General features: G+C 42.9%; 1 protein-coding gene across 5 annotated transcripts in view; it reads left to right on the top strand.

Annotated features, from left to right (window-relative positions):
- Positions 1-17,270, top strand: part of shank3a (SH3 and multiple ankyrin repeat domains 3a) — a 453,580-nt gene that overhangs the window by 256,583 nt on the left and 179,727 nt on the right. For all 5 annotated transcript variants that reach the window (XR_013962530.1, XM_080737440.1, XM_080737438.1 and 2 more), the window contains exons 11-12: positions 14,179-14,256; positions 16,993-17,059. Coding sequence is in view for 4 of the 5 variants with exons in the window: in XM_080737440.1 (XP_080593566.1) it covers positions 14,179-14,256; positions 16,993-17,059 (145 nt within the window). In the remaining variant the exon portion in view is untranslated. The remainder of the gene's footprint in view (positions 1-14,178; positions 14,257-16,992; positions 17,060-17,270) is intronic.

The following is a 17,270-nucleotide window of genomic DNA, read 5'->3' as shown; positions in this document are numbered from 1 at the left end:
TTTGAGCAATTAATTAGCCGACCGTCTCATCACTTAATGCCGCTCATGCTTTTGAGCAACAAGAATGACCTCCTTCCTGGCGAGTAACATTCATAGCTGCTGAGGATCAGCGTCCATAACTTCCGAGTTGGAGCCAGCCCGGTTGTATGCATAGAGAGATGTACAGGTGTGGAGCCATCCCCGATGCTGCAGGAAGCATCTCTGGTAGCCATCCTTCCAAGGTCCGATACAGCTTGCCTCGCCAGAGGACGCCAGGCAGATACCATGACATAGAGGATAGAAAAAAGTATTAGTTTGAGAACGTAGTCTGGATTGCCTTGATGCACCACCCGGCTGAATATTAATGAACTCATACAAGCATATGGTGCTGCTGAAATATACTTAGAATCATCTTGAGACTTGTTGCAACGATCATCATTATTATAATTATTATTATCATCCACAACCACGCAATCTATATAATACTTTTGACTTATCAGCCATATAATTATGCCTTTAGATGAAGATGCAGTTTGATTAACGAATGACCTGCCTTTCATGGCTTCGGGAGGAGGTCCAGGTGAGTATCCTCGATCCAGAATCCTCGATCATCGCGACACATCGATGTCGCTCATGAAACAGGCAGGCAGCCACTCCCCTGTCTGCTGAATCTGTAGCGTGCAAGCAGGCGGGCCAGCAGGCGGGCAGGCGTGCAGCAGGTGGGCAGGCAGGCGTGCAGGCAGGCAGGAGTACAGGCAGGTAGGCTCATGGTTGCAGCAGAAGTAGCGTTAGCTGAAGCTGTAGTAGCAATGCCCTCTGCAGTGCCAACCGACTCCTGACTGGCCTCATGGCATTATACGGTAGTGGACGAAACTATAAAGATAAACATGTTAGCAGAAAACACACAGAAGCTGCAGCACAACGCTGCAATGACATGCTGTAGCAGCAGCCATGCAGCAGCTCCAGCACGAAGCTTAAAAGATAAACATGATGTTCGCAGCAGACATGTAGCAGCCTCAGCAAGAAGCTATATAGAAAAACACGATTTAGCGGAACATGAAGCAGCTTTAGCATGAAGCTGCAATGATAAAACCTGATGCCGTAGCAGTGGGCATGCCACAGCTCCGGCATGGAGCTGTAATGATAAACATGATGTTAGCATTAACTAGCAGTAGCATTAGCTGTAATTATTAGCAGTTATGCTAGCAGGCAGCAGCAGGTTGAGTGGAGCTAGCAATAGCTGAAATTCTAGGACACATGATAGTATCTGACTGAAGCAGCAGCAACAAGAGCCATTAGCACAATTATGTGATCATTGTAGCATAGCAGCACAACTGATAAAGAAAGAAGCCTGGAAATGAAACATGATGTTAGCAACAGACATGTAGCAGCTTTAGCATGAGCATAAGTTGAGCATACAGCAAAATGGCAGAAGCCTGGAAATGAAACATGATGTTAGCAACAGACATGTAGCAGCTTTAGCATGAGCATAAGTTGGGCATACAGCAAAATGGCAGAAGCCTGGAAATGAAACATGATGTTAGCAACAGACATGTAGCAGCTTTAGCATGAGCATAAGTTGAGCATACAGCAAAATGGCAGAAGCCTGGAAATGAAACATGATGTTAGCAACAAACATGTAGCAGCTTTAGCATGAGCATAAGTTGAGCATACAGCAAAATGGCAGAAGCCTGGAAATGAAACATGATGTTAGCAACAGACATGTAGCAGCTTTAGCATGAGCATAAGTTGAGCATACAGCAAAATGGCAGAATCGAAGCAGCAGCCAGCCTATGCAGTAAATATATATATATATATATATATATATATTTTTTTGTTTTTCTTTTTCTTTTTTTTTCTTTTTTTTTCTTTTTCACCGTGTGCAAAATTACAGAACAAGTGTTTAACGCTGTTCCGAACAACGTTCAGCATGTACTGGCTGTGCATAGATACAATAATCAACTCAGTTTATCCATTTCACATGGCCACTTGAGTGTTACCATGCTAGCGTTTGTAGCATAAGACAATGGCACCCCTGAGTGTTACTAGCATTAGCCGCTAACATAAGCATTTAGCAGTGAACAAGCTTTTCACATGGCCATTCCAGTGTTCCCATGATAGCGTTGTAGCATGAGCCCATGACAACCCCCGAGTTACTAACATTAGCCTCTAACATTAGCATTTAGCAGTGAACAAGCCTCTCCCCATGCTGGAATGTATCCTCTTACTCCATACAACTCAAAGGTTCCAAATGCGCTAACATTAGCATTTAGCAGTGAACAAGCCTCTCCCCATGCTGGAATGTATCCTCTTACTCTATACAACTCAAAGGTTCCAAATGCGCTAACATTAGCATTTAGCAGTGAACAAGCCTCTCACCATGCTGGAATATCCCTCTCACTCAAACCTCTCTCTCAAAGGTTCCTGAGTATTCCTGAGTTCCTGAGTTCCTGAGTATCCTAGGGAGAGCTTCCTAGGATCTCCTTTTAGTAGAACTGTACCATCATGCAACTGTACTTTTCCCATGCAACCTTCTAACAAGTCTTCAACTCTCCCCACACTACACACACAGTAGCTGCTTGACCTCATGTGGCTCAAAAAGGGAATTAACCCACTCTGCACACAGACTAGGCTGATTATAACAGGAAGCATGTTGGAAGGATGTTGAAAGCAAGCCAAATAAGCAACTTTACTTCAGAACAAGCCCGAACAAAACAACCCACAACTAGAAGTTATGGGGAAACAAGACCGAGTTGCTTATAATGGGCAGACCTGGCAACACTGCTAGACTGAGAACAGTGTGAATGTGTATGGTAGCAGTACATAGACTACACTACCCATGATGCATTAACCATTTAACAACCTCCCTTATCAACTTTCCACCATTCCACCACATAGGACATTAACTATGGTGTTTATAAAGCCAAAGTTAGTTGAATATGGACTAATTCAACTGTAGCACATGACAATCTCTCTCATGGTAACAAGTTCTTACACCCATGAAAGGCATATGTTAACCATTAAACATTTAAACCCCCTCCATAAAACTTCTAACATCTTGAAATGCTGTACCACTGAATTATCTAAGCATCAATATTTGATTCAAGACTCTTACCGAATACTAGCTGAACCACTCCTCAAGGACAGGTCCCCAACAAACACTCGGACTCAGGCTTCTGCATGGCCAAACAGGCCCAGACGCAGCCACCTCCCCTTATGCTCTGCCCTTAAAGGGGCAGTGCTACTCCTGTAAACACTTGACATGATTCCTGAATGAGCAAAGCATTAATCTTAATACACAAATATACTCAGTAGTTCCAACCTGCCTGCAGAGTAAAAGTAGCATTAGTATATGATTAGCAGCAATGTTGAGAAAAGAGGCATATATTAGAAGTGAGCAATAGCATCAGAATCATGCCTCATCCATGCATGATATCAATAATAGCATAGGCTACACCTGTTTAAAGCAGGATGGGAATCCCTGCATGGAGCCATGCATCTGAAGGGAGTATGGCCACACCGGCCAACATGTTGGATTAGCTGCCGAACTAGCTGGTGTTTGCAGAGTGTAGCCCTGCGATTAAAGATTTAAGAAACCCAGTGTGGCATCTGCTGGAGACAAACAGCACTGGAAGCTGGGCAGGAACAACAGTTCACATACTGTTCTAGGCAGCACAAATCACAGCCAATGCCATCATGGTTCGGGGTGCACTGTAGAGCAAAGCATGCTGTTAGCTTATGTTGCTACAAACAATTTGAAGCTTCCACTACTACCACTGTTAGCATATGCTATACTGTTGAAATGTTTTCTCTTCTGAGAAGCAAGCATGCTAGTAATACATTTTAGATGAGACCTTGTTCAAGTTATGAGTAGTAGTAAACACGTAAATGAGAACTAATGAAGTAGTGCATCATGATAGCTGTAGTTAACATTAGGCATAATACTGTTAGCAGTAGCATAGTGATAGCAACAGATATAAAGCAGGCTAGCATTGCTATTGAAGCAGCACGGCAGTATCTAAAGCAGAACCATATGGTATCACCAAGCTTTCGAGCAGAACCAGAGAGTAGAGCAGCCGCAGCAGCAAGCAGCAAATGATTCCGAAGCTTCGGAACCAAGCATTGGTAGGGAAAGCAAGCTCTATTTAAGGAGCCTTCCCTACTGATTGAGAGCTCTGATTGGAGTATGGCAGTCATGTGACATAATGACCAGCAGATATGTTAATGAGGTATGAGAACAGAGCTGACTGACAACTGACACTCAGACTGGCGGCGACTTGACTCCCATGCCCTGCATAAACTTACGCTATGCTTTATTTCTATCTTCTACTGTCTGCACCTCCTCGAGCGTGATCTCACTAATCGGCATAATGGTTTAGGGCAGTGGTTCTCCAAGGGTCCCTGAGGGGCTTCCAGGGGGTCCCCAGCAAAATGAGGAACCGTTTAATTTCCACTATTATTTCACGCAAGACGTTATCCCATTGAGAGAATGTCAATGTGCTCTCTATAAGACAACATGGGAAATGGGAAGTCTCGGCTTGCTCTTACACATCCCATTTTAAATGTCACGTTTTAATTGACAGATTTAGTTTAAGAATTCATCAAAGAGCAGCGATATCCACAGTATTAGAGCAGGATTTTAATCTGTACCACTACTGTAGGCGAGGCAAGCATCAGCCATCTAGACATTAATGGAAAGTGAATATTGATAAAGTGTTAGAAACTAGCAGTTGTAGATGTGAAATTCATCAATATTGAACAACTGCCTTTCTTACGTAACCTAAAAGGTATAAATAGAAACAAGCTTGAGTATCTGTACTTTACTTGCATCAACGATATTACGTAATGATGGAGAGTTTGGAGATAGAGTCGGACAAACTGGAACGTCTTTACTGAGGTTTCTGCAGGTAGAACATTGGTTATCTACAGCAAGGGTCTTCAAAGTGGGTGACGGGGCACCCTGGGGTGCCGTGAGGGCACCAAAATGGCTATTATCTTAACGTTTTCCTCGCAACATAATCACTACTAAATATCGTCACTGTTGGGCAGAAACCTCCAAGTTTCAAACGTGTACGTCTTTTGGTAAAGCAAAGCCCTGCTTCATCATACAAGACTGTCGCACAAAACTAGTGAAAACAGCCGATCTACAAGCACACAACGCCTCGCGAACAGTTTTGGACATACAAGGTTTCTACCCGACAACGACGATATGCTATAAATATAAGGTGCTGGGAGTGAAAATTATAATGTAGGGGTGCCTCGCATAAAAAAACATATTTATGGGGTGCCCTGAGACAAAAAAGTTTGGGAACCCCTGATCTACAGTAAAGGTGGTTGCACACTGCTGCGTTTTTCGGGCCGAATATCGGAGTGAATTTTGGAGCGCGTGAATAAAAAAAATCAACCTCACGTTATGTCAGTCACGTTTGCACACTGCCGCCCGTTTCGCGCACCACTCGGTCCCTTGCTCTCTCTATCTCTCTCTCTCTCCTTGCCCTGAAAAATGCATTTCGCAACGAAAAACGCAGCAGTGTGCAACCAGCTTAACTCTCCCTAATCGCTACGGAACCCATAATGTCCTGTCCATACATAACATGTTCCCTGCCTGTGAGCTTTCCTGCCGGGGACACCTGCTGGGTTGAGCCTATCAGAGCAGCGGAGCTCTCACTGGACCACAACTTGCTTGTTTAAGATGGTCTCGCTCATACTTCGAACTTGCCCATTTAGTAAACTCCTGCACTGCGGAAATTCACTCGCAGCTGGTGGTCTAAATTCAGTGTAATGCATGCATAAAAATGACTATGCTTCCCACTTCTGCAGGTTTTGTCAATGCCGACGCCATGGTTTGCAGGAGGCATCTTTTAGACTAGTCTTTGTCAGTCTTTGTGTGTGTCTGTGTGACTGGAGATAATCCGGACTGATTAACACCAAACATTGAATGCACCCTGCCATTATAAATACTTCCACTCATTTTGTCACGTATGTTTTATAAATATTTAAATATAATTTTAAACTGGAAGTCAATGGTGAAACCTTGCTCAAATGTGGAGTCATAGTTATGGCCTGTGCACATGGAGTCCAAGATCCACATCAGAGCCATGCCGTTCCCATGTGAATCCAGAGATGCAAATGATGTAATTGTTTTGACAAGATCAGAGGATGTGTCCTAACTGTTAAATCGCTAAAGTTTTAGAACACCCACTCCGTTATTTTCAGCTTCTAAAGCCTTCTCTTTATATGTTTTCTATGATCCTGGCCGGGGACCGGATTTCGCGGCAAAATTACGTCATCTGCATCATCTGTATACGTTGTGTATACGCTGGCCAATCACATCGCGGATCATACACACATGATACACTACTGGCCAATCACAGCGTGTCTGCCGTCTCTTCAGGAAGTAGCCTCCCTCAGCAACTAGTGTTTACGATGGTGAAGGATTCTTATCCTCTTACTCCCCAAATCCTGGTCAGAAAATTACGTTCTACCCCTCTACTGATTCGTATCGGTCGCAGTGATTTGCGGCCCCGCTCTGGTGGCACCGGTTACGGAAAACCCTGATGTCAGACTTCAGCTCTTCATACAGAGATTCCGAACCTTTCAAGCCGGTTCTGGAAAAGCGCGTATCGGGTCGGGTCGAGGCAGGGCACTGCACTCCCCGCTGCGGCGGGGAACGCACGTGCCGAAGTCTGTGTTGACTCATGTGGCGTACGTGATGTCAGAGCCTTTTGTGCCGGTTCCAGAAAACCCTGATGTCAGACATCATCAAAACTGCGTATCGGGTCAGCAGAAGTGATGTCACAACACGTCATACTGTTGACATTCAATAAGTAACCGTGGCAACATCAGCTCCGCCAACCTCAGTTCCGCATAAGGAGATTCCGAACGTTTCGCGGTGGTTCCGGAAAACCGTGCACCGGGTTGGGTCGAGGCCGGGCACTATACTCCGCGGCGGGGAACGTGCGTGCCGAATCTGAAGCCGGTGGGACGAATGGTTCTCGAGATACGTGGATTATATATACACACACGCAGAGACTTCTCGCATTTATTGTAAGATGTGCCATATTGCATCAACCCCATGCACTTACATATCGTCACTGTCGTGCAGAAACCTTGTATCTCCAAGTTTCAGATTTGTAATTTCTTTCGCAAAGCAAAGCCCTGCTTCATCATACAAGGCCGTCGCACAAAAGTAGTGAAAACAGCCGATCTACAAGCACACAACGCCTCGCACTTTCACTAGTTTAAATCATTTTAAAAATGATAAATACAAAACAAACGGTTTTGGACATACAAGGTTTCCACCTGACAATGACGACATAGTCAACATTGTGTGGGTCACGGCAGGATTGCTTTGATTAGAATCTGTAATGTGTTGACTCTGATGAAGATGCATTAGCATCGAAACGTCAGTCTGTAACTTTTTATACTAGCACCTGAATAAAGGGCTTGACCTGTCTGAGCTTCTCCGGTGTCTCTCTCCTCTGTAATCTGTATGTGTATTTGTGTCGATAATGTGTTTTTAGATATTGGAGCGTAAAGCGGGCATCCTATGAAAGCGGCATTTTTGGTGCGACAAAGCAGAAAGAGTTACAGAGTGTACTTGCAACTGTTTGATGTAGCAGCATTGGATGGCAGAAAATGATATTATTGCATGGAACAATGTTACATAATGTTCTACTTCACAATATGATCAAGTACCAGGAGGCATGGCCCAATAATATTACTCGCACTGTCTGATGCAGTATCTTGACATTCTGTCTCTCTCTCTCTTTGTCTATCTGCATCTAGTGCGCACACATGCATGCACGCAAGTATGTTGTCAGGTTGACATGTCACGTTACTTGGGCTTGTCTGTCCTGTGTGCATGCATGCACATGCGTGCACGTCTGTGCAGCAGTCTCTCTGTCTACCTGCCTGTGTTCCAGGCCTTGCATTGCATGCATGTGTGCATCTGTGGCCTTTGTTTCTCAATGTCTTTGTGTGTGTGTGTGTGTGTGTGTGTGTGTGTGTGTGACGGGGGAACCCATTGGTTTCTATGCTGCGAAAATTACGCTTTTTTTTGCCCTTGTATGGGTGTCGCCATCATGGTACCCATTACTACCCAAGGAATGCTATTGGCTGCCAACGGTCACGCTGGGGTACATGGGACATTGTCTTGAGCTTTCCGAAAATAAAGCACACGAAAAAGAATCATCACAGGCTATGATCACAAGCCCCTCCTACAGCATACCCTGCTTTAACATCAATTAAACAAAACCATAAATTGGACCATATTCTCACAAAACGCATATCATGGTGATTGAAACGAGGCTTTAAACTAGCGACAGGAACCATAAATATTTATGAATATTTATTAAGGTAAGAAAATCAAATGTAAAAGTTCAGGCGAAGTGAATGGAATCCTATGGAGAACACGTTGCTTTTTTTACCATCTATTGGATCAGCTATCTTTCTATTTCAAAGATTGTTATTTGACATGGGGAATGTCAGCCATCTCCAGAGGCAACTTGTTGACACTTAATAAACAAGGTAACATGAATATGACGTTTTACTCCAGAGTGAGGACAAACACAATTCCATGACTTGGTAAGAAACCTTTGACATGATGAGTTTAGGTCAAATGTCATGAAATATGACTTGATGGTCAGATATCAATCTTATCCAAAAACAGTTCATCTCCATAGATCTAACACACGCACACAAACACACGCACACAAACGCACCTCCCCCTTCTCTTTTTGCCTGAGTATCTCTTTCCTCCAACATTTAATTTTTCAATCCTCAGATTTCTGCTAAAATGCACAGTAAATCACCCTGTTAAACAGCCTAATGGAGGGGAAAACACCCACACACACCTGCTAGAATAACCATACTAATTAATTCACTAATATTCATGTCACTAATGTGTGCTCATTAGCCACATTTAGCTCCTCACCTTTTGTGTTAAAGTAGAAAAACACTGTGGAAAAGTTGATAATTCTGCCCATTAACCTCATCAGAAACACTGTAGGTGTGTGTGTGTGTGTGTGTGTGTGTGTGTGTGTGTGTGTGTGTGTGTGTGTGTGTGTGTGTGTGTGTGTGTGTGTGTGTGTGTGTGTGTGTGTGTGTGTGTGTGTGTGTGTGTGTGTGTGTGTGTGCGCGTGTGCGTGCGTGCGTGCGTGTGCGCGTCTGTCTGTCTGTGTCTGCATGTGCGACTGTGCGTGCGTGCGTACACATGTTTGTGTCTTTGTTTTGGTGGGCTGTGTGTGTACTGTGTATCTGCATAATGTAGGGTGGATTAGCAATTAGCTAAGCTAACATCTTTTGGTGTTTGTGTAGCCTATATGGGTGTTTTTATCTATGAGGCTCTTTAGGAGTAGCAAGCATTATTGCCAGACTACTGTATACAGTAGGAAAGACCGATCATGCATGTTCATCAGACCTGTTAACATAGAGTTATAAAGTAAATAGAGAGGGCACCAGATATCCCCGCCCATCCACGTGCATTGAGTTGCTCACCCAGCGCAACCCTTCTTCCGGGTTGTGAAATGTGACGTATTGGGGCTCCAATGACGCGTATTGTGTCATAGATTTTGTTCATGAACGCGCTGGGGCTCCAAGTCATGAACGAGCACTGCCGCTATGAACGTGCTGGGGCCTCAAGTCGTGAACGAGCACCGCCGCTATGAACGTGCTGGGGCCTCAAGTCATGAACAAGCACCGCCGCTCGCCTCGAGTACGAGCTCTGTTGGTAAGGGGAAAAAAGGAAAACGCCACCGCAGTACACAGCTCTTCTCCCCGCTTGTGGAGCAGTCTGCTCGGGTTGGATCTTACAGAACGTCTACGATGAATGAATTAACCATTGTGCTCTGGTTTTGATAGATTAGCATTTAGAATAGATCAACAACGTGGGATCCATATTTATAACCAAGAATATTCATTGCTTGAAGTTGCTGAGTTAAATTCATTTGTTAAAGTTTTCCTCTATGAAATTAACTGCTTTGGTTTATACACACCATTGACGATGGTCTAATAACATTTGTATTTATGAAATAAACTGAAGTTCTCTCCAACTTGTGTGTTATTGTGTGTGGTGGCCTGTGGCCATCCTAGTTAGAAACATTTTTAGCCTAATAGAGAAGTATTGTTCTCAAAGTTTTCCCATGTCGAGGACCCCCAAATTAACACTTATTAGCCCGCGGAACACCATTTGAAAAGAGGGCTAAGGCAACGGCCCCCATTTAATGGCATTTCCATCTCTGAAACCTCAATTTATATTGTACATCTAACAAGACTGACTACTATAAGTGGGGTCCAGGGACCCTCAGGGTTCCTGGAGAAGGTACCAAATAGACCCTTCGATCTCTGAGAGTTATGGGGGTCCTTGAAATTAAAAAGTTTGAGAACCACTGCCCTAGGCCAATGCCACATCAAAAGTGAGAAATGGCACACATGTTTAACCCATTCAGGCCTAGAATTATTGAATGCTTTAACCAGTGAAAAATAGCAGATATACAAGCTCACAGCGCGGCACCGAGTGCCGCGCTGCGAGCTTGTAGATCTGCTATTTTTGAAAAAGTCGTGAAAATGTTTGCAAATCTTTGAATATATGTATTTTCAAAGCAAACGTTTGTAACTAAAATTTTGCTTCTGGGGGGTCCCTGGAACTACATATTTTGAGATGGGGGTCCGTGGCCAAATAAATATCATTTTGGGTGTCCTTCACATGAAAAGGTTTGAGAACCACTGACATGGTAGTCTCTCAAGAACAGACTAACTGTGTGTCATCAGAGAAGCCGATCAGATTAGTTCAGCCTCAACTTATTCTGTGGAAGTACACACAGGCATAACTATCTGCATGTTCAATTACTCGGCAGCATGCCTGCCGGTGTCCCTGTGTGTGTGTGTGTGTGTGTGTGTGTGTGTGTGCGTGTGCGTGTGCGTGTGTGTGTGTGTGCGTGCGTGGCTGCGTGTGCGCGAGCATGCATGTGTGACTCAATAAAGACAAGAGTCATCAGAGTCACGGTGATGATTATGGAGCAAGGCTAGTCCTGCTGTTAATTCTGCCCCCAGTGTTAAATTACATATTGATCGTTCATCAGCCAGCACATAAACCCATAACCCCCAGTCCAGTTCTATTTCTGCCATGGATCCTATCCTATCATTCACACAATCTTAGCTCTTTGACATTCATCTCTGCAAATGAATGTTTTTTTTAACTGTATATTATTATTACCCTGTAATTTAACCACAGTGATGTGTGTGTGTGTGTGTGTGTGTGTGTGTGTGTGTGTGTGTGTGTGTGTGTGTGTGTGTGTGTGTGTGTGTGTGTGTGTTTGTGTGTATGTGTGTGTGTGTGTGTGTGTGTGTGTGTGTGTGTGTGTGTGTGTGTGTGTGTGTAAAAGAAAGAACCTTCGCACACCTTCCTTATGCACAAGATAATGGGATTTCCAAAACAACGTCTTTTATTAATTATGATCTGAATCAATATTGTTGACCAAAATAGAATGGTATGATGACTGATGCAATTATGTAATACAGATGTACCGTTTCAAGTCTTCAGGCCTTACTGCTCTTTTCCTGAACATTTCCCATTGAAAAGCAGAATGGACCTTCATAGCTAGATTTAAACTTCAAAGTCAGAGAAGGTAATAAAAATAGCCCAAATAGCTGATCTACAAGCTTAACACTTCTTTTGCCAAACTCGTCCACAGACGAGTTAAGGGTTACCATGGTAACCAGGTAAACAGACGGTTTTCACTTGTGAAAGAAAAAAACGCATACATCATGAGTCATGACGCAACGTGGCCTGAAGCAAAATGGAACTATACAGTTCTATGCTAATGCATAAAAACGGCGGTATCTATGAATAAGGTGCAAATAACGCCAAAAAGGCCGTAAACGTCTCTTTTTCTTCTGTGATGGTTGGCCCCAGCTAGGATTTTAGTTTTGCGACCGTTTGTAAACAAACTGACCTCCTTCCTAGAATAGTCAGATTACACAACATGCACACGCACGTGGCTTCTGGGGCTCTTCAAAATAAAGCGCCGGCTCTGCTGGCAGGCATTGTGTTTTAATGTTCTGCCAATCCCCTGGAAATCTACTGTCTTGCCAATGGCAGGATGTGTGAAGTTTTGAAATGGTATATCTGTAGGTGTGATGACGTTTGCAGCACGGCAGAATATGATACAGTAGTAGATTGTATGAATTGAATATTCCTTTACGGAATGGTCTTCTTGATTTACTTACCAAAGACTGTGTTCACCCACATTTGGCTATATTGGGTTTCTGTAACAGTTTCACAACTGCAAATACATTCCTGGCGGGTGTTAATTTGGGGATTATCAAAAAAGTGTAGAGCCGCACACTCGTAGCTGCCGATGCACATATATTTATTAAAGGACAACACAGAATAGGAAACCAACGTTTCGACAGACAAGCTGCCTTCTTCAGGGTTATACGAGCAATGGTCAAGAAGACAATAAATACCCGAAAGGCACCATGGCCGATCTGGGGGAGTGACACTCAATCAGACCTTGCATATGGAAAAGTACTGGGTTCAGTCGAGCGCACACACATATAGGTGAGGGATATGAATTACATCCATACATAGTAAAACATCAATCTCTAATTCGAATGGCCAAATAAAGTTACATACATGTATCAAAGGCCTAAACGACTAAATTGCCGAAGCAACATTAAGAAAAATAAACAAAATGAATAATAATACAGTGCCAAAAACACCACAGTGATAAATGCAGTGTAGAGCAATAAACAAATTACACAAATCATAAGGGCTATAGAGGGTCTTGGCTTGGTTCAGTTAGTAGATATGACCAAGTAATGACTATTAGCCTATAGGAGAAACTTGCTGTAGAAGGGCCTCCTATAAAGTAAGAAAAAATTAATTTCCCCAAGTTAATTTGGGGATTGACAGACATTCCGGCATTTTATAAGAAAGCATAGGAAATATTTTCAGTGTAGCCATTCCTTAACACTCGGGTGACTGAAAAAAGAATCACTTCCACTCTGACTGCATTTATCAGTTGACAGGTAAATTCCCAGGAGAGCAACACCTCCTCCCCTGCTGCCAGTGGGGGTTGTCTTCCAAATGTGAATTAGCATTTCGATTGACCTCTCAAATGGGGAGCGCAAAAGGTGTGAAATTCTCTCCTTGCTTCTGGGAGGGGGAGGAATGGGTGAGACCTGTCTTTATGACCGATAACTAACAGTCAGAGTGGTATAATGGTATATCATTTCATACTTAGGAAACGTTTCAGAAGGGGGAAAAAAAACCAGTGTGTTCCCGTGTGTTAATTGTGGCCATTTTGAATGTGAACTGAGGGAGGGCGAGTGCAAAAGTGCGGCCGGCCCTCTGTGAACTTGTCCCCTCCATATGATAGTGGTTCACTGCTTCCTTGACTGCATGTGGCTTCTGACAGAGAAACCTGAGTAGGTGCTTTTGGCCATTCCCCACATCCAGCTGTCACAGGCAGGGTTCCTATGAACCTAGGAGTTTCTCTGGCCCCTAATTATGATGCTCATGAGTTGTGACAGTTGCTACGAAAAGAACGGAACTTTTATCAGTGAAGTGGCCATGTACTTACTATAAAGGGCAGACATAATGGCACAGCGTCATGCACGCACGCACGCACATGCACACACGCACACTCACACCTGATGAATATGGTCATTTAGATCCTGCTGTTCGTGTGCATTTGTATGCATAGCCACAGGCACACATCATAATGACTTTGCCTGTTGAATAGTCTCTGCGTGTTCCATTCTCCCGATCCTTTTATTTTCTGTCTGTCTGTCTTTCTGTTTGTCTGTCTCACCCTCTTACTCCTACAGAGTTCACGTGTAATTAAAACATGCAGTTCTATAGAGACCAATTAGAGCCTAGCTTGGAAATGGCCCACAGTGGAGCCTCATAGATCACTGTGTGTGTGTGTGTGTGTGTGTGTGTGTGTGTGTGTGTGTGTGTGTGTGCGTGTGCGTGTGCGTGTGCGCGCGCGTGTGCGTGCGTGCGCGTGTAATATACTGTATGTGTACGGAATGTACATAATGTGTGGGTGTGATTCTACCACGTGTGCACTCGCAAAAGTGTTTGCCGGTGTGTGTGTGTGTGTGTTTATATCAAATATGTGTGCAAAACATAAACAAGCGTGGCTTTTCAAGGCTTATCTCAACACATCTCCCGTCTGTTTTGTCATTCAGGACAGCTGTACCCGTGTGTTGTTGTTCCGAGGGGCCAATAAAGAAATAAAGAACTACAACAGCCAGACCGCCTTTCAGGTTTGTATCGCTACATAATCATTATAGCATTACTATGTTTTTTATAGTAAGGAATTCATTCAGAGAACGTCAAATCGCTGGGAGGACATTCCAGATATTTGTCTGGGCGTCATGGCTGGAACAAAGACGTTATGGCAAAACAGAATGGTTGTGGCTTGTTTGATGAATGAACCTCAACTTGTAAAATGTCTAAAAAGCATAAAACCATCATGTTTGACACATGGCACACTATTTATTAAAGGGAAACTAGGTATCTTTAAGGCTATTTTTATATATATATATATATATATAATATATATATATATATATATATATATATATATATATATATATATAGTCGTTGTCGGTTGAAAACCTTGTATGTCCAAAACCGTTTGTTTAGCATTTATCATTTTAAAAAGTATTCAAACTAGTGAAAACAGCCGATCTACAAGCACACAACGCCTTGCACCGCGAGGCGTTGTGTGCTTATAGATCTGCTGTGTTCACTACTTTTGTGCGACGGCCTTGTATGATGAAGCAAGGCTTTACTTTGTGAAAAAATGTACAAATTTGAAACTTGGAGATACAAGGTTTCTGCCCGACAATGACGATATATAAGTATATACATTTTTTAACATTAACATTTCCCTTTAGCAGTCACTATATTATTGTGCTGGGGTGTTTCCTTGCAGAAAGACACATCCCCCTGGCTGTATTTTGGTTCTGTTCCACTGTTTATGTTGACATTCATCCCTTGGAGGGACGTTTTTGTCAGGGGTAGTTGGCCAGAGCTCTCAATTGCTCCCTTTGAACTTCAAAGTGGTTGTGCACTGAGGTAATTGATTGGGCCATAAAAGTGTCAGGTGCTCATTAGTGATCTCTCTTATCAATGAACGCATCAAATACAACTACCTGTTTGATGCCTGTCATAGAGGGGGGGTTGTGTTTGTATACACACAGACTTGCCTAGTAGTTCCCCTACAAAGTATTGTTACTGGATGTACACAATTACTCCTCGTTGCTATCTAGGAAATCCTCAATAATATGCCATCTTGGCATTCTAACTAACCTCCTGTAAATTGTCCGTTTGTAAATTACAATTCTGCCAATGCAGGAAGATGCAAAGATGAAAAAAAACAACAACAACAGTGATTGTATCTAAATTGGATAAATAATATCCTGTTGTTTATCTGAGGCATATAGTATTATTTAACCATTCTGCATGGTTGTACCTAATAACTTTTAATCGGCTGATTCAGCAAGTTTAAATCCCACACAGTAAAATGTGCAACTCTGAGTTAGCATAAACAGTGGTGTAAAGTAACTAAGTACATTTACTTAAGTAATGTACTTAGTTACAATGTTGAGGTATTCATACTTTACTTGAGTATTTCCAATTTCCAATCATTTTAGTTCTACTCCACCACATCTCAGATCCAAATATTGTACTCTTACTCCACTACGTTTATTTGAAAACTTTAGTTACTGGTTACTTTGAAGATATAACTTATAATATTATAAAACATAGGCTTTCATTAACCACTTTAGCCCTATTTTACACATAGGCTATTTCAAAAACAAGCTCACAATGCGTTTTGAGATCTTTTAGATCTGCTATTTTCAAACATTTTTTGTAGTATATATTTTTTAAGTATATTCGGTATAGAGTATTTCTACACTGCAGTATTGATACATAAACTTAAATAGTACTTTTCCCACCACTGAGCATAAACAGACTCTCGTTACACTGAAGATTATACAGAGCATGCATGTCAATCTGGCCTGTAGTTTTTAGTTGCTGGGCTGGCAGCTTGATGACTTCCGTGTCAAATTGACATTGACACAGATTAGCCGGACAGATCAAAGTTAATGTACTGGTATTTGTACACAGGATGAGCTGGCCTGGGCGCAAATAGCAGAGTGGTTAAGGCATGTTAGTACACTATCACATATGCTCTGATGCATGCCTGTGAGTCCCGCGGGTTTGATTCCAGACCCTGTCGTTTCCTGTCTCTCTTCGCTGTGGACTACATGCAGGGGCGTCACAAGGGGTAGGAAAGTGGGACTGAGTTACTAGGGCCCAAGGTGGAGGGGCCCTAGTAACTTTAGCTATTGAAAAACAGCAGATATACAAGCTCACAGCGCGGCACCGAGTGCCGCGCTGCGAGCTTGTAGATCTGCTATTTTTGAAAAAGTTGTGAAAATGTGCGCAAATCTTTGAATATATGTATTTTTTTAAGTGAACATTTGTAACTCAAATTTTGCTTCTGGGGGTGTCCCTGGAACTAAATATTTTGAGATGGGGGGGTCCTTCACATAAAAAAGTTTGAGCATCACTGACATGGAAACATAGGTTTCTTGGCACACATTTTCACGATTTTTCTAAAAATAGCAGATCTACAAGCTCGCAGCGCGGCACTCGGTGCCGCGCTGTGAGCTTGTATATCTGCTATTTTTCAATAGTTAACATTCATGGGCGGCCCGCAGTGAATCCTTGTACCCAGGGCCCAGAATTTGGTGTGACGCCCCTGACTACATGTCTATCAATAAAGGCATCATATACATTATATTACACAAGGGTGGGTTTCAGTCTACCTTTAACATACACACACACATACTGAGAAAGAGGGGAGGGATATAACGGAGTCAAGATCCATGTGAAGTGGGATTAATTGACATCATATGGATTATAGTAAATGATTGCTTGTTTCAAATCATTTTGCTCTCTCCTATCCTCTGTCCTTCTCTCCCCAGGTGGCTATAATAGCAGGGAATTTTGATCTGGCTGAAATCATAAAGAACCACAAAGTATCAGATGTTGGTGAGTTGACAGAGCAGTATATATCTATCTATCTGTCTGTCTGTCTGTCTGTCTGTCTGTCTGTCTGTCTGTCTGTCTGTCTGTCTGTCTGTCTGTCTGTCTGTCTGTCTGTCTGTCTGTCTGTCTGTCTGTCTGAGATGAGACGAGGCAAAGGACGGATCTTCACAGCAATTGCTGAAAAGATGTGTGCGTTTCTCAGAAAGTTCTTTGA

Source organism: Nannobrachium achirus (assembly GCF_963921795.1).
Source record: "Nannobrachium achirus genome assembly, chromosome: 11".
Taxonomy (NCBI): domain Eukaryota; kingdom Metazoa; phylum Chordata; class Actinopteri; order Myctophiformes; family Myctophidae; genus Nannobrachium; species Nannobrachium achirus.
This window is presented reverse-complemented; position numbering and strand designations above follow the sequence as displayed.